We start from the raw sequence: 22,695 nt of genomic DNA, 5'->3' as shown, positions 1-22,695 counted from the left end.
CTTACTAATGCCTGTTTCCTTTCACCATTCCTTTATCTTCCTTAAGAGGTCAAGAAGAGAGTAGAAGACAGCAAAGGAGAAGCAGAGAGATGAAAGAAGAACATGGTGTCTCAGGAACTAAGGTAGAAAAAACCATCCTTTTCCTGGATGTCTGCCCAACAATGTCAAAAGCTAAAGGGTGAAAAAGTTTAAGGTCTAAAAAAACGACCACTGGAATTAACAATTAAAAGTCTGTTGGTAGCAGCTGAAGATGAATATTGTGAAATTATAAAGAATAGGCTTGGCCTCAAAGAAGAGATATGGGAAGACCCATCACCCTATTCCTTTGCAGAGGCAAAGGGATCCATGGATGTGGAACATTGTATAAAATCAAGGTTTTGGTTTTGGATATACTGGACTCTATCGATCATGGTGCCAGGAACCTGGTTATCAGGAAATTAATTATCCTTCAAGATTGTAACAGCCTAAGTACTCATCAGTACCCTCTACCCCTCTGATTGGCCCACGGAGCAAAGGAGTCCTCCCCAAGCTTCCATTTTCCATGTGGCTGTGTTCTTTTGTTGTTTTTTGTTTTGTTTTGTTTTTGGTGAGGCAATTGGGGTTAAGTGACTTGCCCAGGGTCACACAGCTAGTAAGTGTGTTAAGTGTCTGAGGCAAGATTTGAACTCAGGTCCTCCTGACTCCAGGGCTGGTGCTCTATCCACTGCACCACCTAGCTGCCCCTAGGCTGTGTTCTTTTGGATCAAGCTCCATCATGCCTCCATAGCATCCTTCTCTCCTTGCCTTTTTTTTTTTAAGTGAGGCAATTGCGGTTAAATGACTTGCCCAGGGTCACACAGATAGTAAGTGTCAAGTGTCTGAGGCTGGATTTGAACTCAGGTACTCCTGACTCCAGGGCTGGTGCTCTATTCACTGCGCCACCTAGCTGCCCCTTTTCCTTACTTTTCAATTTCCTTTTGGGTACTGTCTTCCCCCATTAGACTCTAAGCTTCTTGAAGGAAGGGATTCTTTTTATTATTTGTATCCCCAGTGCTTAAAATAGTGCCTAGCACATAGTGAGCGCTTTATAAATGTTTATTAGCTGACTGACTACTAATCGATTTTGCTGAATCTTTCCTTCTTCCTCTTAAAAAACAACAACTTTGGTATAAAAGATGGCTCTTGGGGCAGCTAGGTGGCGCAGTAGATAGAGCACCGGCCCTGGATTCAGGAGGACCTGAATTCAAATCTGGCCTCAGACACTTAACACACATACTAGCTGTGTGACCCGATCCTGGGCAAGTCACTTAACCCCAACTGCCTGACCAAAAAAAGAAAGAAATAAATAGAAATAGAAGTTAGATTTAAGGGGTGGGAGAAGAGCATTAACTGGCAGGGTGGCAAATTTCTTGACCTCTTGTGGTTTCAGTTTCCTCAACTGTAAAATCCTGCAAAGAGGGACTGCACTAATTGACCTAGGTTCCTTTCAATTTCTAGAATTCTATGATTCCTATTCTTTAGAATGTATAATATAAAAGAAAACTATGATGAGCTAAGTGCTAAGGTTTTTTAGCTTTATCTTAAAATATAGTGTTTTTATTAATGGACTCACAGATACAAAAAGTTGATTCATTCTTCCATTTAAAAAAAAAATAAACTAGCCAGTTTGTGCTTTGGAAAGCACAAAGGTTACGAGATGAACAAAAATCTAAATCCCTTTTTGTTACTCATCCAGAGAGAACATAGGATGCTGCCTGTAAAATGTGAGGGAATGGATTAGACAACCTCTACGGTCCTTTCCAATTCTCTAATTAATATAACTAATGAATGAGAAGGCTATATTAGTACTTCTTGATATTTTGGCCTCATGGTTGTCAATATAGTAAGGCATAGAGGGTCTTCTAGTCCGAGCCTCTGCCTAAAAGGAATGCAGCACAAAACTATTTTAAATTAATGGAAACCTATCTGGGTACCTCATAAAGTATTAAATACCTTTGGGAACATAGGTTCCTGAAAATGGTAGGAGTGGTACAATGGAAGGAGTATTGTATTTAGGGTTGGGGACCTGTGTTCCCATTCCAGCTCTGTCACTTACTACTTCTGGAGAGCTATTTAACTTCTCTGGGCCTCAGTTTCCTCACTTGTAAAATGAGGGGGTTAGACTAGATGCTCTCTGAGGTCCTTTCTAGTTCCAAAATATATAATCTCTGGTTCATTACCTTCTGAGGATGGTGAGATTCTGCCTCATATCTGCAGTTAAAGTATTCTAGATTAGGAAGGAAATAATCATTTGTTAAATGCCTACTATGTTCCAGGCACTGTGCTAAGCATATTACAGATATTATCTCATTTGATCCTCACAACAACCCTGGGAGGTTTGTGCTTTTCTCTTTGTTTTACAATTGAGGAAACTGAGGCAAACAGAGGTTAGATGACTTACTCTGGGTTACAAAGCTAATATGTGAGGATGCATTTGAACTCAGCTCTTTCTAACCGTAGGTTTAGCACTTTATGCAAATCTGCAATCAGCTGCCTCTTAGGAACAGCTGGGGAAGGGGAATAGGAGACTCTGTCCATTTAAAAGCTAACAGGTACTATTGGGCTTCACTCCTGGACTGACCACAGGTTTTCAGCATTGTGCTAGATACCCTATGGACATAAACAGGAGCTGTTCCATAAATATCTATCAGTTATTTGACTGATCGATCACAGACTAAATCAGAATCCAGGGGGCAGGGTACAAATTGTTGGATCATTTCCCAGAATCTCAGCCTCCTGGAGTCTTTTCTTCACAGAATATGACTGTGAGTTTATTTGGAGCCAACTGGATATACCCCAAAACAAAGGCATTCTGGGGACAGGACTAGAGTGAAATCTATATATGGAATTCATTTCTAGAATTTCAACACATTCGATTGATCAAGAATGCTACCTGTCTTGGTTAAGTATCCCAAAGTCATGGGTAGCAGTTGCTGAAAGGTTTCCTTTAACCTAAATGACTTCTGCATATCATAAGGCCCATTTCTTTTCTTTCTTTTTTTTTTTTTTTGCTTTGGGGAGTCCACTTCAGTATCCCTCCCCAGAGCCATTCTTAGATTCTCTGTCTTCATTCAAGGTTCAGGACATGTATCACTGATTATGGGAAATACCTTTCCTTGGTGGTTTAGACCTGCTCTGTAATTCTCCTAGGAGAGGATAAACTCCTTGAGGGCAAGGGCCTGTTTTTTGTTTAATCTTTGTATATCCAGTGTCTAGGAACAATGGCTTTCAAAAAGTATGCATTTAATAAATGTCGGCTGGACTGGATACCAAGTCTTTGCATCTAGCCATCTAATCCAGTCCAAAAGCACTGCCAAGAAATACCCTTCAAGCCAAAAAAGCAAACAAACAAAAATCCTATAACGCCCAACATACAGCATTAAAAAAGATTTGTGAAACTTGAAAAAAACCACACAATCCCCATGTGAAGTTAGCCCAGTCTAGTTAAGAGAATCCAGTACCTTCAATCAGGTCTTCTATTGCTTTTCTCACTCCTCTGTCAAAGGCTCGTGCATCAGCTGGGCTTTGGAAAGTAAGCCCAAACTTTCTATTATCAACTTTCCAATGATGAAATGTTGGGTTTGCTTTCGTGTAGACCAAGTCTTTTCTTACGTAGCATTCCAATACCACCTAAAAAGATTTAAATACATGGGTATAGTTACAAGTTTGATGGTTTTAATGGGGTCTAGAAGCCTAGTTATGAAGAGATGGCATCGTGTGGTCTAGTAACTCCAAAAACAATAACAAAAATCAAGCCACCTTTATTCCTTGCTTCTTTTCTACCTGCTACCTTGTTTCTTTCTTCATTTTGGCTACCAAATTTCTCAAATGAATACTTTAAACACATTATTTCATTTTTCTTACCACCCACTTAACTCTCTGCAGTCTTGCTTCTCTACTAAAATTAGTCTCTTGAAAGTCACCGATCAACAAATGTCTTAGACATCTAGTATGTACCAGGCACTGTGCCACTCCACAACCTCTACCACCCCACCTTCCCCAAGTCAAAGGCATTTTCTTTATCTTTTTGGTCCATATGGCAATAATAGAGTGTTTAAATTTGGAATCAAGAAAACATGGCTTGGAACCCTGTCCCCGATCCATACTATCAGTTTGACCAAGACACAATCTCTCTGAGCCTCAGTTTCTTCATCTTTAAAATGAGAATAATACAGGCTGTTATGAAATTCATGTGAGATAATGTATGAAAAGCTCTTTTGCAAACTTTTAAGTACTACTTAAATACCAGCATTGTTATCCTTGTTGCTCTTTCTACTGTATTTCAAAGTGTTGACTTAAAATTCTCTCCTCCCTTGGCTTGGGAGATAATTGAATTCTTCTCGTCCTGCTTAGTTCTCTACCTGCTCCTTCTCAATTTACTTCATAAGTTCTTGTCTTTCTTCTGTTTTCTAACTGATTATTTCATTCATCTAGTCTCAAGGTTTCAGCTATAATCTCTCTACTAATGGTGCCAACCTAACCTTTAAAAGTTGTCCCTTCTTCAGATCCAATTAACTACCTATTGATTGGGATACCTTGGTCAAATTCTATACATTTAAAAATGAATTTACTATCTTCGCCCTCACTCCCTCTTAACTTGTTTTTGGTCTGTCTTTATTACACTACTATTTTCTCTGCTACCCAAACTCAGACTTGGACGCCCTTCTCTGGTATGTCCCCCCACATCCAGGTAGTCACCAGGGCCTATCAATTTTTCCTTAGAAATAGCTTTTGTAATAGCTCTTCCTTTCCATTTGCAGTGGCAATTTCTAATTCAGGCTCTTATTACTGGACTAAATAACTTTCCAACTGGTATTCCTGACTCCAGTAGCCGTCCCTCCTTCCCATCTATGACAGACTCATTTTCCTTGAATACTGCTATATCGTGTCATTCCCTCTCTTGCTCTAAAAATGGTGCAACAGATAAAAAAAACTAAGTTCTTTCCAGTCTCTTACTAGCTATGTCCACTTGGACAAGTCATATAACCTCTCTGAAACTGTTTTGTAATCCATGAAACAAGAATAATAACTGTCCAGTTGTTGTTGGGATCAGATAAGATCATGTATGGAAAATGCTTTAAAAGTTATAAAGATCTCTATAGGAAAAAGTATTATGTCAATGAATCGGGATGAAAACAACATCCCACAAATGCATCAAGTTCACTCCTGATTCTGTGCCAACTGCTGATCCTGTTATATAAAAACACTCCTTTCAGAATTCTAACCATCCTTCAAGGCTCAGTTCAAATCATCTCCTTAATGAAACCTGCTCTGATTAGCCTAGCTTGCACTGATTTTCATTTCCCTAGGAATTAAATAGGATCACAAATTTGAGGCTGGAAGAGCCTTCATGTTACCTTGTCCAAACCATTTGTTTTATTGACAAGGAAACGGAGGCCCAGAAAGATTAAAGTGAATTGCCTAATGTTGAATAGGTGGTGAAAAAAAGAGAGATGAGATTTTTAACCAGGGTCTTTTGATGCCAAATCTGACACGCATTCCATGGTGCTTCTAGCTGCCTATATATTTTGATTGTACCACACAATTACGATTTACTCATTGGCTATCATTTATTTTTACAACAGTTTCATGTGCACTCTGTTTCCCTAAGTCATTGAGCTCTTTGAAGATGGGTCATTTCCAAGTCTTAGTTTATATTCTACTATTTAGCATGATGCTCTGCACATAAGAAGTACTCACTAAATACTTACTGATTGAATAAATACTAATCTCCTAAAGTTGTTTTAAATAGTCATTTTAAATAGGTAAAAGAAAAATTTTCTTTTGTTGTTGGTCTTAAAATATTCTGGTTTTCTTCCATAATGTATTAAGATCTCTGGGGCAGCTAGGTAGTGCAGTGGATAAAGCACTAGCCCTGGATTCAGGAGGACCTGAGTTCAAAATCTGACCTCAGACACTTGACACTTACTAGCTGTGTGACCCTGGGCAAGTCACTTAACCCTCATTGCCCCACAACCCCCCCCCCCACCCCATGACCTCAATATTCTGAATGCTATGAGGATTTTGTTTAGCTGTATAATCTCAATGTTTCTTTGGTCGTGATCACAATAAAAAAGTAAAGAATTAATTTAGAAGAACTAGGCAGAGCGGTAGAATTTGGTCTAAATTTAATATAAAGAATAAGCTATTGGGGCAGCTAGGTGGCGCAGTATTTAGAGCACGGGCCTTGGATTCAGGAGGACCCGAGTTCAAATTTGACTTCAGACACTTGACACTTATTAGCTGTGTGACCCTGGGCAAGTCACTTAACCCCAATTGCTTCACCCCCCCCACAAAAGAATAAGCTATCAACAATTTTAAAATAACTAGAATCATATTATTTTAAGAGAATTAAAAAGTTTGGAAGGGTTCATAAAATTGATAATTTCAAAAAAAGATAACTTGCAACATGTCAAATAAAAGTCCCTGAATAAGATTTTTTTGGGGGGGTTGGTAATTTAGTGTGTATCAAAGCACCAGGATAATCAATCACAGATCATTAGGGCTGAAAGAAACTTTTCAAAGGAATCAGTCTAACCTCCTTGTGCCAGTGGTGAAGAAACTGAGTCTCAATAAGGCAAAGTAGCTCATATATAGTCATGTAGCTAGTGGCAGTGGCTGAGTTAAAAAGCCTGGGGTCAGAGTTAAATCTAGTGCACTAACCTTCTATTTACATTATCTATAATCAAAGCAGCTTATTGACATAACGCTTTTTTTTTGGGGGGGGGCAATGGTGGTTAAGTGACAGGTCACACAGCTAGTAAATGCCAACTGTCTAAGACCACATTTGAACTCAGGTCCTCCTGAATCCAGGGCCAGTGCTTTATCCACTATGCCACATAGCTGCCCCCGACATAACTTATTAATCAATAAAATTTAAAGGTGGATTAGGGGGATAATTTCAACATTTTTATCAAAAGAGACGTGTGTGAAAGCCTTAAAGTGCTATATACTATTACTATCGCTAGGGATATTAAAATGACACAAGGAAATGCCTTCCACTGATACAGTTCAATAGCTCCTCTCATAATTCAGAGTCTTAAGACAGGTTTGCTTGGGACACTGAGAAGTTTGGATTTAATTTTCATTATAGAGCTATTATTTGTACCAAAGGCAGGTCCTCTTCCTGACTCCAAGGCTAACCCTCTATCTGCTGGTTAATGCTTACTATTTTAAAAACTGCCTAATAAAACTTTTTAAAAAATCTCAACTCAACAAATATTTTTCTTGAGTGCCTACTATTTGCAAAGAGCTTTGCTTGGTGTGGAATAGTGAGTGCAAAAGGAAACAACTTTAGCTCAGACCAACCTGTGTCTGAATAATAATAAATCTGGAATTAGAGAAGTCCAAATTAGGGATTTTTACAGTTACAAATGTCTGTACAATTAAAAATTTGCAATATCCTCTAGATGAAATCTTTAAAAAATCAAATTAACCAATGTTACTAACTCTTCACTCTCCCTACAATTTCAGGGAGAAAAAAACAACAACTACTTATCCTTTGGTTGAAATTTTCCATGCTTAGATTAAAACCAAAGGTCAATTCTCCTAGGAAAATTTATGCTGAAATTGGTCCAGTCACCTGAATAATGTGAACATAAAGGAAAAAACCTACCACAACATGTAACAGTTTTCCCTTTTGAAGAAGAAAAAAAATCAGCTTAAGAAATGGGGATGACTACTACCACTACCACTGCCACTACCACCACCACCACTACTACTACTACTACTACTACTACTGTTGCTGCCAGGCTGGTTGTTATGCCCATTATGTGCTGTGTACTTCCCCACATTTGTTCATGCTCCCTTCTATACTGGCATTACCCTTCATCTTTGGCCCGTTCAATTCCTACCCATTCTTTAAACTCCAATTCAATGACCACCTCCCTCGATTGGGACTTTATACAGTTTGCACTAACCTTATGCAGGTGTCATGCATTATTCTGCATTAAACATTATGTGCCACAGTGCCTTGCACACAATAGGTACTTAACACATGAATGAACTGAAATGTGTATATATGTGTCATAATCCTGAAGCTTTTTTTCTCATCCTTCCAGGCTCTAGTAGGTCATGTTTTGTCATAGCTAAGCTTTCCCAGAACCAACAATAGAATTCTATGCTTAGAATGCTTCTTGGGTGAATGGACAGAAGTACCCTTTGTACAATTAACACTAAAAAGAAAATTTTTATACAAAAATTAAGTGATTAATTATCAGGCTAATGTAAAATGTAAAAGGGAAGCCAATGCTAAGTCTTGACTGAGTCCCTATGTTATACTGCTTTGGTATGCACATGTGTGCATGCACACACACACACAATATTATATTAGTTTAAATAAAATTACATGAGAAATCTAAATTTCCAAAAATAAGTTTTAAAAATGTGGAAGTAAACAATTTCTTTACCAATCATTCTTTTCAAACAATTCCTTTAAATCAATGAACTTCTTTATTATTTCCCAAATAAGTTTCCATTTACAAAAATTCACATTATGTACAATGAATGTTTCTATAATAGAACCATTGCAGGAAGTGAAGGATACTGGCACCCAAGGCTTATTAACAAAAGCTTTTAGAACTGTCAAAATGTAAATCTTCTGACCTATAGCTAAAATTGTCTCTCTTTCCTAATTGCTTTTAAAAAAGGAAAAGTGACTGCAAAAGAACATTCAGATTGCAAATTCTGCAATACAAAGATTAAGAATGTAAGTGTTAATATCCTCAGAGTAACATTAACCTGCTCATATTATACACTTATTATGCATATTACATATACTTCCTACGTAGCATACAGCATTTAGTTGAGGATATGTTGACTATTTTGAATCCCTTTCTGGCTTCTGAAAGTAAATTTCCAGTACATAATATAGGCAACAAACATGAAGAGTGTTCGAGCTGCCTCTAGGAGAACTTCATAGCTTTTTCATAAACACTATTGCTAATTTAAAGTAGAGTTAGCATTCAACATATTTTTAGTTTCTATAACACTAAAGTACCTTCTTCAAAGAATCATGGGAGGAAGCAGATGCCAATAGAAGGTTGATTTGGCTAATTTTCCTGTTACTGCTTTTTTTCCCCCTCCAAAACATGTTTTATTCATTAATTTTGTGCAATAAAAGCTACACTGTCTTTTAGGTAAACATCTATTTGGAAGGAACAGTATGCCAGGAGACAACCTGCCCCCACATTTTAACTCTACCAATCCAACTCAGGAATAGCTCGCTCTGAATAATGCATTAGGTTTCAAAGCTTTCGCAGCCACTGGGCCATACAATGTGACTGACTCCGTCATAGCTGTAAGGTCTGATCTCTGAATGGGTAGTTTGCTTAATTCCACCAAGATGGCAGAAGTTCTAAATCTGGTGGGGGTTGGGGGAGAACAACCCAGACATCTGAAAACTTATCACTGACTGAGAAAAGCAGTTCAGTTGCAACCGAAGCTACTTTGGGCTAAGGCAAGGGTTCTTAACTTAGGATCTGTGAACTTTTTAAAAGAAAAGCATTTTGATAATCATATTTAAATATAACTGGTTTCCTTTGTAGGCCCAAGAATTTTATTTTTTTCATTCATAAACATTCTGAGAAAGGGGTACATAGGTTTCACCAGACTGTCCAAGGGATCCCCAGCATACACACACACACACACACACACACACACACACACACACACACACACACACACACACACACGAAGTACCCCTAGATTAAGGTATGGGGGATGAAGAAGCCTTTATTTGAAACAAAGGTCTTGTTATGTAATCTGGTCTTGGCTTCAGAGTCTAACTTCTGAAACTTTTCTCCTAAGAATTAGAAATTAAGAAAAAGAGAAACATGAAAGGGGATGGGGAGGGTGTTGGGGAGAAAAGTTTTAAACTTATCTTCAGGGAAAAAAAATCAGTTGTCAGCAATTTAATCCACAAGTTTTATATCTGTTCTTACCAGCTTGTCTTTCTGCCGTTCCCCATGGATAAGAAAACCGCTTCTTCCATTCCCTTCTGGGTGCATGACCTTGCAGACACCAACTCGACTGATACCACCTCCTTCTTGAGGTAACCATCCCCCACTGGAGTCATCTCGGGTCATAACCACAGCTTTGACACGAACAATATAGCTGTCACTAAAATGACAACAACAAAAAACACAACTTGGTAAGATAAATTTGTTGTGAGCTTTGCCTCCTACTGATTCCATATAACAAACTCTTTCAGTGGGCCAACAAACCAATATCCCAAACACAACTTAAATATGGAAAACTAGCACTCATAAGGTCAAGAGTTAATATTGTCTTCTATGGAAAGGCAACCTGGCATTGTGTGGAGAATGTGGAAGAAACATGTATCTGAATCTATTCTCTTACACTTACTAGTTGATGCCACAGGCAAGTCACTTGACTTCTCAGCCCCAGTTGTCTTAGGGTATAATACCTATAACAACATCCTCTTAGGGCTGTGGTGAGCATCAAATGAGATGACCTATATAAAGCACTTTGTAAACATTAAAGCACTATTTAAAATGACAGCTATAACAGCAGAAATCCAATATATTTTTCTTTTTAACCAGGATAAAACATTCCCTAATTATGTAATTTACAAGCATTTTTACTTTTAATAACAATGGATACTTACATAGCTTCCAAAGATGTCTAAAGAGCAATTAAATAGATATTCTATCATTGGATTCTCAGAACAATCCTGTGAAGTAGTTATTACAGGTACTATCACCATTCCCATTTTACAGAGAGGTTCAGAAAGGTTAGGGGCAGGCAGCTATGTGGTGATGATGATAATGATGGTGATAATAGAGTGCTGGTCTTGGGAGTCAGAAAGACAAGGGTTCAAATCCTGCCTCAGTAACCAACTAAATATATCACCCTGGGCAAATTGCTCGAGTTTTTCAGCTGGAAATATAGGATAATAATAGCACTTACTACCTAGCGTTATCCAAGGATCAAATGAGATAATGTTTGTAAAGCATTTGTGAAAGCTCTTGGTGCTTTATAAATAAATGCTGGCCATTATTAAAGGACTTCCCAATGGTTTATAAAGTTAGTGGGTACTGAAAATGGGATTTGAACCCAGGTCTTTTCCAATTCGAGGTTCACTGTGTGTTTTCTATAAAATTGATATAACTATGACTTTTCTACATGCAGAGCGAAACCTTCCTATCTTTGGTACCCCACAGTACTTCTATCATCTTAGATTCCTCCTCCCTAAAACAAGGACACTAGACTAGATGAAATCTAAGGACTCTCTGACTGAATAATTTGTATATGACTTTGTGAATTAAGAACTGCATTGTATTAAATTTGTTTAAAAAGGAAAAGATGTTAGAGAGCAATTCCTTACTAATAAATCTTTACACTGACATAACAAAAAAGGTAATTGCCAAAAATCATCATAAAATGTAATTCCTTAATAATTCTTAGGTCATATTTAAAAATCTTATGGTCATGTAAAGGCATATACATCTATTCTAAAGATTTAAATGGAAACTTGTACAGCCTATTTACAAGTGAGTTTGGGGTACAAGCTCTGAAAATATAACCAGTTACACTATGTATCAAGTGGCATCTATAAATTATGCCTTCAGTTTGATTTTCCTAAAAAGGAAGGTCAGACAGTCTTTAACCCTTAAAACTTGATTTTATAAAAACTGATTTTCAACATTTCAGAAATCTAGTTATGTTTTGATATAAGATTACAAGGATGATAAACATTCAAATCAAAAGCAAATCACCAAACAGTTTATATAGCTTACAAAACGTTTTCCTTCAACTATCTCGCCTACAACATAGCCTTCTGTTTACCATTTTATTTGTTAGTCTAAATAACTTTAGTTTCACAATAAGTTACTCTGAAAATCTGCCAAATTCTGCTTCTTCCAGAGACCAAATCCAGCCTTTTCTCATTCTTTGTCACATTTTGGAACAATTATTTATTTCCAAAAGACCATCAACTTGGTAATTCGTCTATTTGCATATGACGGACAGTCTAGACACATTTCACATATCAAAGGTGAAATATATACACAAATACTTTTACAACAATTTAGCTTCGATTTTTGATGAAATAGAAGATGTTTAATGAAAGTAGACTCACAAATGTCACAATAGCTTGCTGATCAAGCTATTTTTCCCATTTCACTGAAGGGAAAGCAGAGTAATAAAATTTAAATGCTTGTCAATGGTCAGAGATCAAATGAGGAACAAGGTCCATCACAGAGTTGGAATGTCTCTCCTTGTGTACACATGCAAAGCAAACTAGGTAAAAGAGGAGCTAATTATTTGCAGATAATTCTGAGAACTAGGGTAGCCTGAAATTTGCATTCTAATGTTTAAAAAAAAAACTTTTGGCATTATATTTCTCCAAAAATGTATAGAATTACCATGGTCTAAGGGGAAGGCTGCCCCTGCTAATGGAAAATGAAGTGGAAAACTGAAGCAATTAGCTGGAAAATTCACACTTAAAGAACAAGGTTTTTGACTCACTCATTGGCCTTGACTGCCCAGGAAAAACCAGTTTAGGAGGCTGGATTACTTCTCTAGAGCCTAGGCTTTGTTTACCACTTCTCTGGCTGGCAGATGTTAAATGCTCTTTCTTTCTCCCTACCCACATCAGCTATACACAAACTTTTCTGTGTTCTTCGGGCATCTCTCCCACAGGGGCTTAGAACAGGCTGGCTGAGGCATTTCCCAGAGTTAACCACATTGGCCTTCCTAATCCTATACCCGCGTTACCAGTTCATTTTGACAGGAAATTACTAAGGTGCAGAACTCAAGTCCCCTACACCTCTGATTTAAACATGACCTGTCTTTTACTGGGCTTCAGCAGCTAGGGGCACCTTTTTGGGAGGAGAGGTAGAGGGGTATGGAGACATGAAAGGAGATTATGGGTGAAGAAAAAAAGTTTGCATCATTTGAATTGATGCAATCCATTCAACATTTCAAGAAAACATTTTTACCAATGAGAGATTAATTTTTAAAATTCAGGTGGGAGATATTCGCCAACCCAAGAGATACCTCCCCCATGCCACCAACTCCTACTGTAACTTTCTGCTCTTTGCAAAATCTTCCTTCCCGTCCTCTCTCCTACTCCTACACCCTGCCTCCCATTGTCCCCCCTTCCCCCTGAATACACCAATCTTAAAAAAAAAAAAAAAAAGTGGACCAGGATGAACTGAGGCACTGAAGCATGTGGTTGGTTCTTTAAAAGAAGTCAACAGGGTTAAAGTAGAGCATTAAAAACTGAGAAGGAAACAATATCTGTCTGGATTATCCAGCTGCAGGGCAGCCAGCCAACTGTTTCCTATCTGCTGTGTATTTAAGGTCTTCAGTCACTCAACCCCACCCAGAACAAAAACGACAATGAACTTGCCTACTAAAAGGTAGACTATAGAAAGAGTTCCTTCTTCCCCAGACCCTGCCTCCGCCCATTTTTTTCCTTATGGAAGGAAAGAAAATGCCATCTTTGAAAAACACAGATGGGGTTATTGTGGAGGGGACATAGACAAGTAAAGGAATTGAAGGGGATTTGTTTTCTTTATCAAAGGACGGAGAGACAATAGTTCTACCATAGGATGAATGGAGAAAAGCAAAGGCTGCTATAATAAATGCAGAGCCACATTTCTAGGTTATAGAATCTTAAAGGAACACAAGAGGCTAGAAGGTATGTTCTACAGGAAGGCCTTCTCCAAATACCTATTAGACATTAACCCAAACTAAGTTTTGGCATTTGGCTTGTGTGGCTTGAGTTATTGAGGTTTTGTTATTTTTGTTTAAAAATCCTCCTTCTGGGGGCAGCTAGGTGACGCAGTGGATAAAGCACCAGCCCTGGATTCAGGAGTCCCTGAGTTCATATCCGGCCTCAGGCACTTGACACTTACTAGCTGTGTGACCCTGGGCAAGTCACTTAACCCCCATCTCCCCCCCCCCCCAATTCTTCTTCTGTCTAGGTCTCCTAACTCTTCTGGTAACCCTGCCAAGTCAGTCAACTTTTCTGTGCCTCAATTAATCAACAAGTATTTATAATGTACCTACTGTGTGCCTGTCATTATGCTAGGGAACTGCTGGGCCTACAAATATTGGGGGAGACGAAAAGAGAGCTCAAAGGGGAAGGAAAATTAGGAAAGGATTTTGCAGTCAGAAATACCATAATGCCTAAAATCCATTCATTCAACAAGCACTTCTTATGTACTTGTGGTTAGGCTCTGAGGGAGTCAGTCCCTCAAGGAACTTCTATTCTCCTCATATTAGAGAATAAAGTTAGGGAATCCCAAAGGAATCCTATCCCTCCCTGCATAATAGCTGGCTCCTGTAAGGTTTCTATGTGGTGCTGACTGGGTCTCTGGGTTCCCAGCCTTCTCTTCATCCCAGACTGTTCATCCTGTAATAACATTCTATTTTCTAGCTCTATTCTGAACTTAGGTACAAATCTCCTGCATCTCTACGTTGTTGTTTAGTTGTTTTTCACTCTTTCCTGACCTCATTTGGAGTTTTCTTGGCAAAGATACTGGAGTGGTTTGGCATTTCCTTCTCCAGCTCATTTGACAGTTGAGGAATCTGATATAAACAGGATTAAGTGACTTGCCCAGGGTCACACAGCTCATAAGTGTTTGAAGCCAGATTTGAACTCAAGAAGAGGAATCCTCTTGACCCTGGGCTGCTCACGAATTTGTATAAACAATTACAACTGAAAAACAACAACAACTGAATTAGACAAGTTATTTTATCTTTTCTGGGACTCACTTGTTAAAAAGGGGGTGTTGTGTGTTAGGTTTCTTCTAGATCTTTGCACAGCATTTTATACTCCCCCACTCCACTTTTCACATATATTCTTTTCACTTGATCCTCATGATAATCCTGTAAAGTGGATAGGGTTGGTATTCCTCTAACTTTTGTAGTTGAAGATATTGAGGTAGAGATTAAATTATTTATGGTCATATACCAAGTCAATAGCAGAATCAAAACCAGGTTCTAAGCTCACTCCCCTCAATCTATCTTTATCCCATGGCTGCAGATTTTACTCAAAGGAGTAGGGAGGGGGTAATCAGTCTTCTCAAGGCCTTCCTGCTTTTGGTTACATCATGAGCTAAGCAAGAAATAGTAGAGATGCAGAAATACAAACATAGCTTTTAGCAGTCCCGTGGTATCATGTAGAAAGGGCATTGAACCTGGAGTCAGAAGACCAGAGTTTGAATCCTCATCCTACTTACTAATTTACTACCAATATGCCCTTAGATTAGAGGCAGCTAGGTGGTGCCATAGTACACAGAGACCAGGCCTGGAGTTAGTAAGACTCATCTTCCTGAGTTCAAATCTGGCTTCTGACACTTACTGGCTGTGTGACCCTGGACAGGTCACTTAACCCTGTTTGCCTGAGTTTTCTCATCTGTCAAATGAGTCGGAGAAGGAAATGGCAAACTGCTCCAGTAACTTTGCTGGAAAAACCCCAAATGGGGTCAAACACAACTGTAAAATGAGTCAAACACAACTGTAAAATGACTGAACAGCTGTCCTTAGACAAATTATTCCATTTTTTTTTCTGGGACTCACTTGTTTAAAAAAGGGGGTGGTGTGTTCGGTTTCTTCTAGATTTTAAACCATGAATGACTTGCTCAAGGTCACAGTCTAGTGCCTTTTCACTAATGGGGGGTTGGAAGACCGTAGGGTGGTGAAGTGGGACTATTATCTCAAAAGATGCCCTACTAAATCTATTTTATATTCTCCAGATGAGGAAAAGCCCACAGGGTTTCGTAGGTGGCCAAGCTGGGATCTGAACTCAGGTTTTCCGATTTCAAAATCAGAGCTCTTTCCTCTGACCCTCCTTCACTTTAGAAGCAACTCACAACATTAAAAAATTTTCATTCTTTTTCTAGTCTATTTTCTGTAAGCTTTGTAATTTTACGTATTACAATAGAGACACTGTAGCATAATGGATAGTGAGTCAGCTTAAGAGTTGATCTGGGTTCAAGTTCAGCTTCTGACATATACTAAATGTGACTTTAGGTAAGTCACTTCAACTTGCAATGTTGTCCTAGACATCTTTCCAAGACTAAAAACATAAGAGCAATTGCAAATGTATTTCGGCAACAGAAGCTTCTTCGTAGAGTTCTCAACACCAGTAGTGTCAAACTTAAATAGACAAGGAGTCACTAAACCTACATAAGGATCCTTGTAAACCAAACTTTCTTGGAAAACGACTTATCTAGGTTTTGGTTTTTTATTTATTTTGTTAAATATTTCCCAATTACATTTTCATCTGGTTCAGGTTGCACTTGGGAATGCTGTAGGCCTTGGGAATGTATTTGATACAAATCTGGAAAAAAAAAAGTTCTATTTCTCTATTCAAGTCTTTGGTTTCTTCTATGCCCAGAACAAAAAGGAAACCTTCTCTGTGGAAAAACATGGAAATTTAGACTGATTCAACTTTTACTGATTTGTGGAATCATTTTTTTAAAAAACCCCAAAATCTACACAGGGGTAGTAAGGAAACAAAAACCTTAACCCAAATCTCTTTCTTCCAAAGGGGAGTTGAAAGGGCAAGTGTTAAAAAAAAACACCACCAACTAGGGAATTAGTGTAATATAATATCCATAGCACTGTTTTGTCAATGTATTATGAAGTCGACTACGATTTGAAAGGGGAGATGGGAGAGTTCAGACCTATGATGGCCTCCTCACTAACAACCAGGAACCTTAATTTTACAGAATTGCCTGGGGGCACCGAGAGGTTAAGCGACTTGCTCTTGGTCACTCCACTAGTATTTGTAAAGAGACAGAACCAGGGTCTTTCTGATTCCAAAGCTATCTACCACATTGTCTGCCGCTTACAACTATGACTTCAATAGAGAAAGAAAAGGTCAGGCACACAATCTAAACAGAAGAAGGGTAACCCACGTGGCTTCTTTCCTTATAAAAGAATAACTTTCAGGGCAGCTAAAGCACTGGCCCTGGATTCAGGAGGACCTGAGTTCAAATCTGAACTCAGGCACCTGACACTTACTAGCTGCGTGACACCGGGCAAGTCACGTAACCCTCATTGCCCCGCCAAAAAAAAAAAAGAATAACAATAACTTTCTGAGTTTGACATTTGGGGGAAGAGTGATGATGTCCCCAGCAGGAGAGGAACTTTCTAATCATCTCAGTGGAGAGGCATTCATGGGGTGGGCTTGCCAAAATGTCACACAGCACCTAGCTCTCTAAGGCTATTTCCATATACACACTGGCTGCTCCATAACAATCCTTTCAATCAGTGAGGAAAGTAATTTTCTACACCAGAGCAGAATTCCATGTGTACTTGAATCCCTACTGATACCAGCATTATTCATTGTTTTCCCCTAGGGGCAGTATGGTCTAGCAGACAGAGGACTGGCTTGGGATTCAGGAGGTCTGGATTTTATGTCGGCCCCTGATGCTTTCTTTAATAAGGTATGATTTTAAGCAAGTCACTCAGTCCCTTCTAATTGTTCTTCCCTGCCTCAATTCTTTCCCTATTCCAAATTATCCTCCATTACTCTGCCAAAGGGATTTCCCTAAAACTAGGGCAGGTCTGATCCTGTTCCCAGGCCCCCCCTTACGGTCTCCAGGACCACATAGAACACGCTCTTTTTGGCTTTTAAAGCATTAAAAAAAGAAACCACACATGTATACCTTTTCAATCTTCTTACGCTTTACTCTTCCCTCTGTGTACTCTACCATCTGGCTTAGACTGGCCTTTACTTTGTTCCTCATGCAGGGAACTCCATCTCCTGGCATTCTGAAGCCCTTTTCACTGGCTGGGACACTCCCCCTCCTCTCCTCCCCCTACAGCCCTAGCTTTCTGGGCTTCCTTCAAAATTCAGCTCCAATCCCACCATCTTCATGAGTCCTTTCCTTGTCCTCCCAGCTGCTAGCACCGTAGCTACCATCTGGCTCTATACACATCTCCAATGGGCTGAATTAGTCTCATATTTGTCTCCCCAGTTAGAATGTGAGCCTGGTGAGGGCACCATCTTTGGGTACTTAGAGGATGACATAATCTTCTCTCCTTTCATACAACACAGAGGACGACATAATCCAAAGGAAATTATTATTTGCATTTGAAATGAGTTATATGATTATATATTTGACTGTGGCTTTTTTGTTTTTTGGCGGGGCAATGGGGGTTAAGTGACTTGCCCAGGGTCACACAGCTAGTAAGTGTCAAGTGTCTGAGGCTGGCTTTGAACTCAGGTACTCCTGAATCCAGGGCTGGTGCTTTATCCACTGCGCCACCCAGCTGCCCCATGATTATATATTTGACTGAAACAATTCACTTTTGTTTTACTTGGGCTCGTAAGATTATTTTGTAGTCCCTGAGGACAACCATCTGAAAAGTAAAGAGGGGTTTCAGATGCACTCAGTGAGATAAGAGAAAATTACCCCGTACTAGTAGGGCACCAAATTTCCTTCTCTCCCTAACTTCAACCTGGGAAGCTGAATCCCATCACCACACTAGATCCTGCCCCACCCCGCCCCGCCCTTTTTTTTTTTTTTGGCCTGGGTAGAAAAGAGATGCAATAATAGATCTCCATACTTTTACACTGGCGAAGTACCCCCCCCTCCCCCCACTGCCCACAGAACTGCCTCACCTCCACCTGGTGAAATCTCCACCTTCCTTCAAAGTTCTTTCTGTTCATGCACCCTTTCCTATACAAAGCATTCAGTACTGCCTCCTTCCCATACCTTATACTTACTTGATATATAGTTTGTATTTCCTTGGGTGTGTACATGCTGATTTCCTCAATAGAGTGTAAGGATCTTGAGGGGAGGGACCACTTAATTTTTACCTTGGTATCTCTAGTACAGTGCCTGGTACATAATGGGCACTCAATAAATGTGTATTGATTGATAGCCGGGGGCTCATTTATGACAAAAGCCTTATTTGAAGATGAACTAAATTGTAAGCTGTTGAGTAGGGCTTGGGGAAATGAGAAAAATTTGACTCATTTCTTTAAACTCAACTCAACTAAAAAAAAAGTCCCATTACTTAGATAAAAATTATTGAATCAAAGATTTTCTAACCCTTCCCAATTAACTTTGAGTTTTTAAAATGAATTTTTAAAATATTTTGAGTTAAATAGTAAAAAGCATTTTTACTCATTTAATTGTTGAGTGAATCAGTGATGTTCCTGATGTTGGTATTCTTTTAACAAAGTTACTAAAGACCCAACAATGCCTACCCAATCTTGCCTATGTCTTCCTATAAATTTTCAACAAGGTATTCACTTAACAAGGTGGAGTCCTCCTTGATTCCTCTACCAACCTACAAAAATGATGTCAATGACCCCATTAAGACTATTATCAGTTCATCAGTGAGCTTTATTTCATGCCATGTGATAGGTACATTGTTTTTCTAGTCATACAATTAAACTTGCCACAAGTATTAAAAAAAAAGAACAATATACTCTGGGGGAGGGGGGGAATGGGGGTTAAGTGACTTGCCCAGGGTCACACAGCTAGTAAGTGTCAAGTGTCTGAGGTCCTCCTGAATCCAGGGCTGGTGCTTTATCCACTACGCCACACATCTGCCCCAAAACAATATACTCTTAAGTTAAGCTCTCCTGAAGAACCCATTTTTGGTTTTTGCAGTTTCTGTTATTTTGTGTCAAGGCAAATTCCTCTACACGTACCCCTTTCTTACTCTCCTTGACATGAACTCTATACCTTCCTCTGCCACTAAGAGGACAGGCCTCAGCTTTGCCTTTGCTTCTTTCTTCCATCCATCCATCCATCCATCCATCCATCCATCCATCCATCCATTTTTGCGGGGCAATGAGAGTTAAGTGACTTGCCCAGGGTCACACAGCCAGCAAGTGTCAAGTCCTATTTGAACTCAGGTCTTCCTGAATCCAGGGCCAGTGCTCTATCCAATGTGCCACCCAGCCCCTCCTGCCTTTGCTTCTTAAAAAAAAAAAAATGTGAAATGAATTCAAAGTAGAAAATTTACCTATAGATAAAATGTTAATTGAATAAATAATATATTAAAATATTTCCTTACTAAATCTCTCCTAGTAAGCAGTCTACTACAGAAATACTCATGGTTTTTCTCCAATTGCAAATAGTTATTTTAAGGATCTGTTGAGACAATTTTGGAAATTAGGGTTGGAAGTTTTATTAGCATCAGAATCCCAAACCCCAGAGAACTATTAATAACATCTTTAAACCTAATATTAGGACATTTGTCTAGATGCCTTTAACATCACAACAGTTCATTAGCAAATATTCAAGAAATCTACTTCAAATTTACAAATTTTAAAAAATAAAGACTACAATTCAGTTAGCTCTAGAATTAGCAAAGAATAAAAATTCAAGTAAAATCAATTTAAAATAAAACAAATTCAACTCAGCAAATATTTATGGACTTTAATGAATCTAAACTTGTTTGGAGGTAAAAGAAGCCCGAGTGAACCAAAATTAACTATCCCTGCGGGGCAGAGCTTCAAGGAGATTTATACAACACAGAAGTTGGGGCAAGCGAAACTTGAGAGGCAAAAGACTAAATCCTTGGTTTATGATTTCTCTTCTACTACTCATGTGAAGAAGACTGGTGTAATGGGCTTCCTAATTAGGATCAGAGGATGACAAAGTGAAACAAAGATAATCCAGCTCTTAAGAACCCTTTCTTCCGCTATGATTTACCCCACCAAAACTACTAGATATCGGAAACACTTCTGTTTACGGAATTTTGTACATTTGATAAGCTGGTAATAATTCAAATACACGATAAATTGAGACAGCAGTCTGGTGTACTGGGAAAAGCAGAGTGCATGCTCAGAATCCAGTTTAACTCCCCAGTAAAAGAAGGGAAGGGGAAGGCAATATGCCTTTATAAAGAACCTTTTATGGGCCAAGGCAAATATCTCATTTCATTCTCACAACAACCCTGTAAAGTAGGTACTTTTATAGCTGAGGAAACTGAGGCAACAGAGGTTAAGTGACTTGCCTAGGTTCACACTGCCAGTAAGTGTCTGAGAGGGAAGATTTGAATTGAAGTCTTCCTTACCCCAGGCCCTACACCACCCCTGCCTCTGGTAAAGCAAAAAAATATAAACACCAATGCTAGTCTATAAAGTAAGCTCTCATCTAACTGAAGATATAGAGCCTCCATCCTGGTCCTCCTGTTAACAGAGACAATGTTAGTCCACCCTTAAATGAAACTATATGAGGATAACTGGTTTTCACTTTCCTTGCTTTGACTGAGCCCTCAAAAGTGTTTATGACAACAACCTCTAGCACTGTCCTATAAAATATATCTGTAAAACCCTTTTGTTCAATTGTCACATGGATCAGTCTTGTTTTGGAGTGGTCCTAAACAAAAGGCACCCACATTTTATGGAGGGAGTGCCCACAATAAAGTAGCACATTCGCAGGCACGCACACACACAAATGGCATTGTCCATGGGGAGAATTTTAATTCCAGAAAACTTTGGGGGATTTGCAGAGCTTCCCAGATTGGAAGATTAGCAGACTAATCCTCTACCCAAAGCTAACCTCCCAGATGATGCTTTATCCTATTCCGCTACCAGCATGGACACCAGAATCTGCTCAGCAAGGGCATGTTACCACATCATCCAATCTATCTACTCTCCTGTAGAATACTCCTCCCCACCTACACATTTCACTTCCACAATAATCAAGGTCTGCTCTACAATATGCCCTATCTCCTTGGACCATCACCTCCATCTCTTCCCCAGGATTAACCTGCACCTTACCTTGGCTCTGGTGGATTGGCTTTTGCCTTATCTTGCACAGGTCTCTTTGCCACCTCCCAGCCCACAAAACATTTACTGCCCCCTGTCCCTTGACCTCCCATTTATTTATTGTCTTTCCCCACTAGAATATAAGGTCGGGGGCAGCTAGGTGGCACAGTGGATAAAGCACAGACCCTGGATTCAGGAGGACCTGAGTTCAAATCCAGCCTTAGACACTTGACACTTACTAGTTGTGTGATCCTGGGCAAGTCACTTAACCCTGATTGCCCCCCACCCCGGGCAAAAAAAGGAATATAAGCTCTTTGAAAGCAGGGACTTTCTTGCTTGCTTAGATTTGTACCCCTACCACTTAGCATAATGCCTGGCATGTCAAGAGCCTAAGAAATGCTTTATCTGGATTGACATCACTACAGTGACAAAACCTACTGCCCCAATAACTGCTCACAATATCTGGGATTGTTTAGACTATGCTTGAACACCATTCACCAATATGTGCTGCATCTCCCCAGTAGAGTGTAACCTCCTTGATGACAGAGACTAGGTCACATTCATATTATTATCTCCAGCATCGGGCACCCAACAGGTACTCAATAAATGACTGTAGATTCATTAACTTTTACTTTTACTTAACTTTTACTTCTATTTTTTTTGGGGGGGGAGGGGAGCAGGGCAATGAGGGTTAAGTGACTTGCCCAGGGTCACACAGCTAGTAAGCGTCAAGTGTCTGAAGCCGGATTTGAACTTGGGACTTCCCGAATCAGGGCCAGTGCTTTATCCACTGCACCACCTAGCTGCCTGATTCATTAACTTTTGAGGAGAACAGAGCACCACAGAAATGTGCCTCTCTTCCACCATTAATAGTTCTCTGTGCTCACCACATTCATTTTTATGACCCCTAAAGTACATTGCACCATCCATGTGCTCATTATAGCACTATCTAAAGGAGA

At 39.3% G+C, this 22,695-nt stretch overlaps 1 protein-coding gene across 2 annotated transcripts in view; it reads right to left on the bottom strand.

The window, feature by feature from the left end:
• Positions 1–22,695, bottom strand: part of SPRED2 (sprouty related EVH1 domain containing 2) — a 180,884-nt gene that overhangs the window by 33,090 nt on the left and 125,099 nt on the right. For both annotated transcript variants that reach the window (XM_043987882.1, XM_043987884.1), the window contains exons 2-3: positions 9,960–10,137; positions 3,480–3,648 (exon numbers count right to left, since the gene is read on the bottom strand). In XM_043987882.1, the coding sequence (XP_043843817.1) occupies positions 3,480–3,648; positions 9,960–10,137 (347 nt within the window). The remainder of the gene's footprint in view (positions 1–3,479; positions 3,649–9,959; positions 10,138–22,695) is intronic.

Source organism: Dromiciops gliroides, chromosome 2 (assembly GCF_019393635.1).
Source record: "Dromiciops gliroides isolate mDroGli1 chromosome 2, mDroGli1.pri, whole genome shotgun sequence".
Taxonomy (NCBI): Eukaryota; Metazoa; Chordata; class Mammalia; order Microbiotheria; family Microbiotheriidae; genus Dromiciops; species Dromiciops gliroides.
The sequence above is the reverse complement of the archived record's forward strand: the minus strand, read 5'-3'. Positions and strand labels throughout refer to the sequence as shown.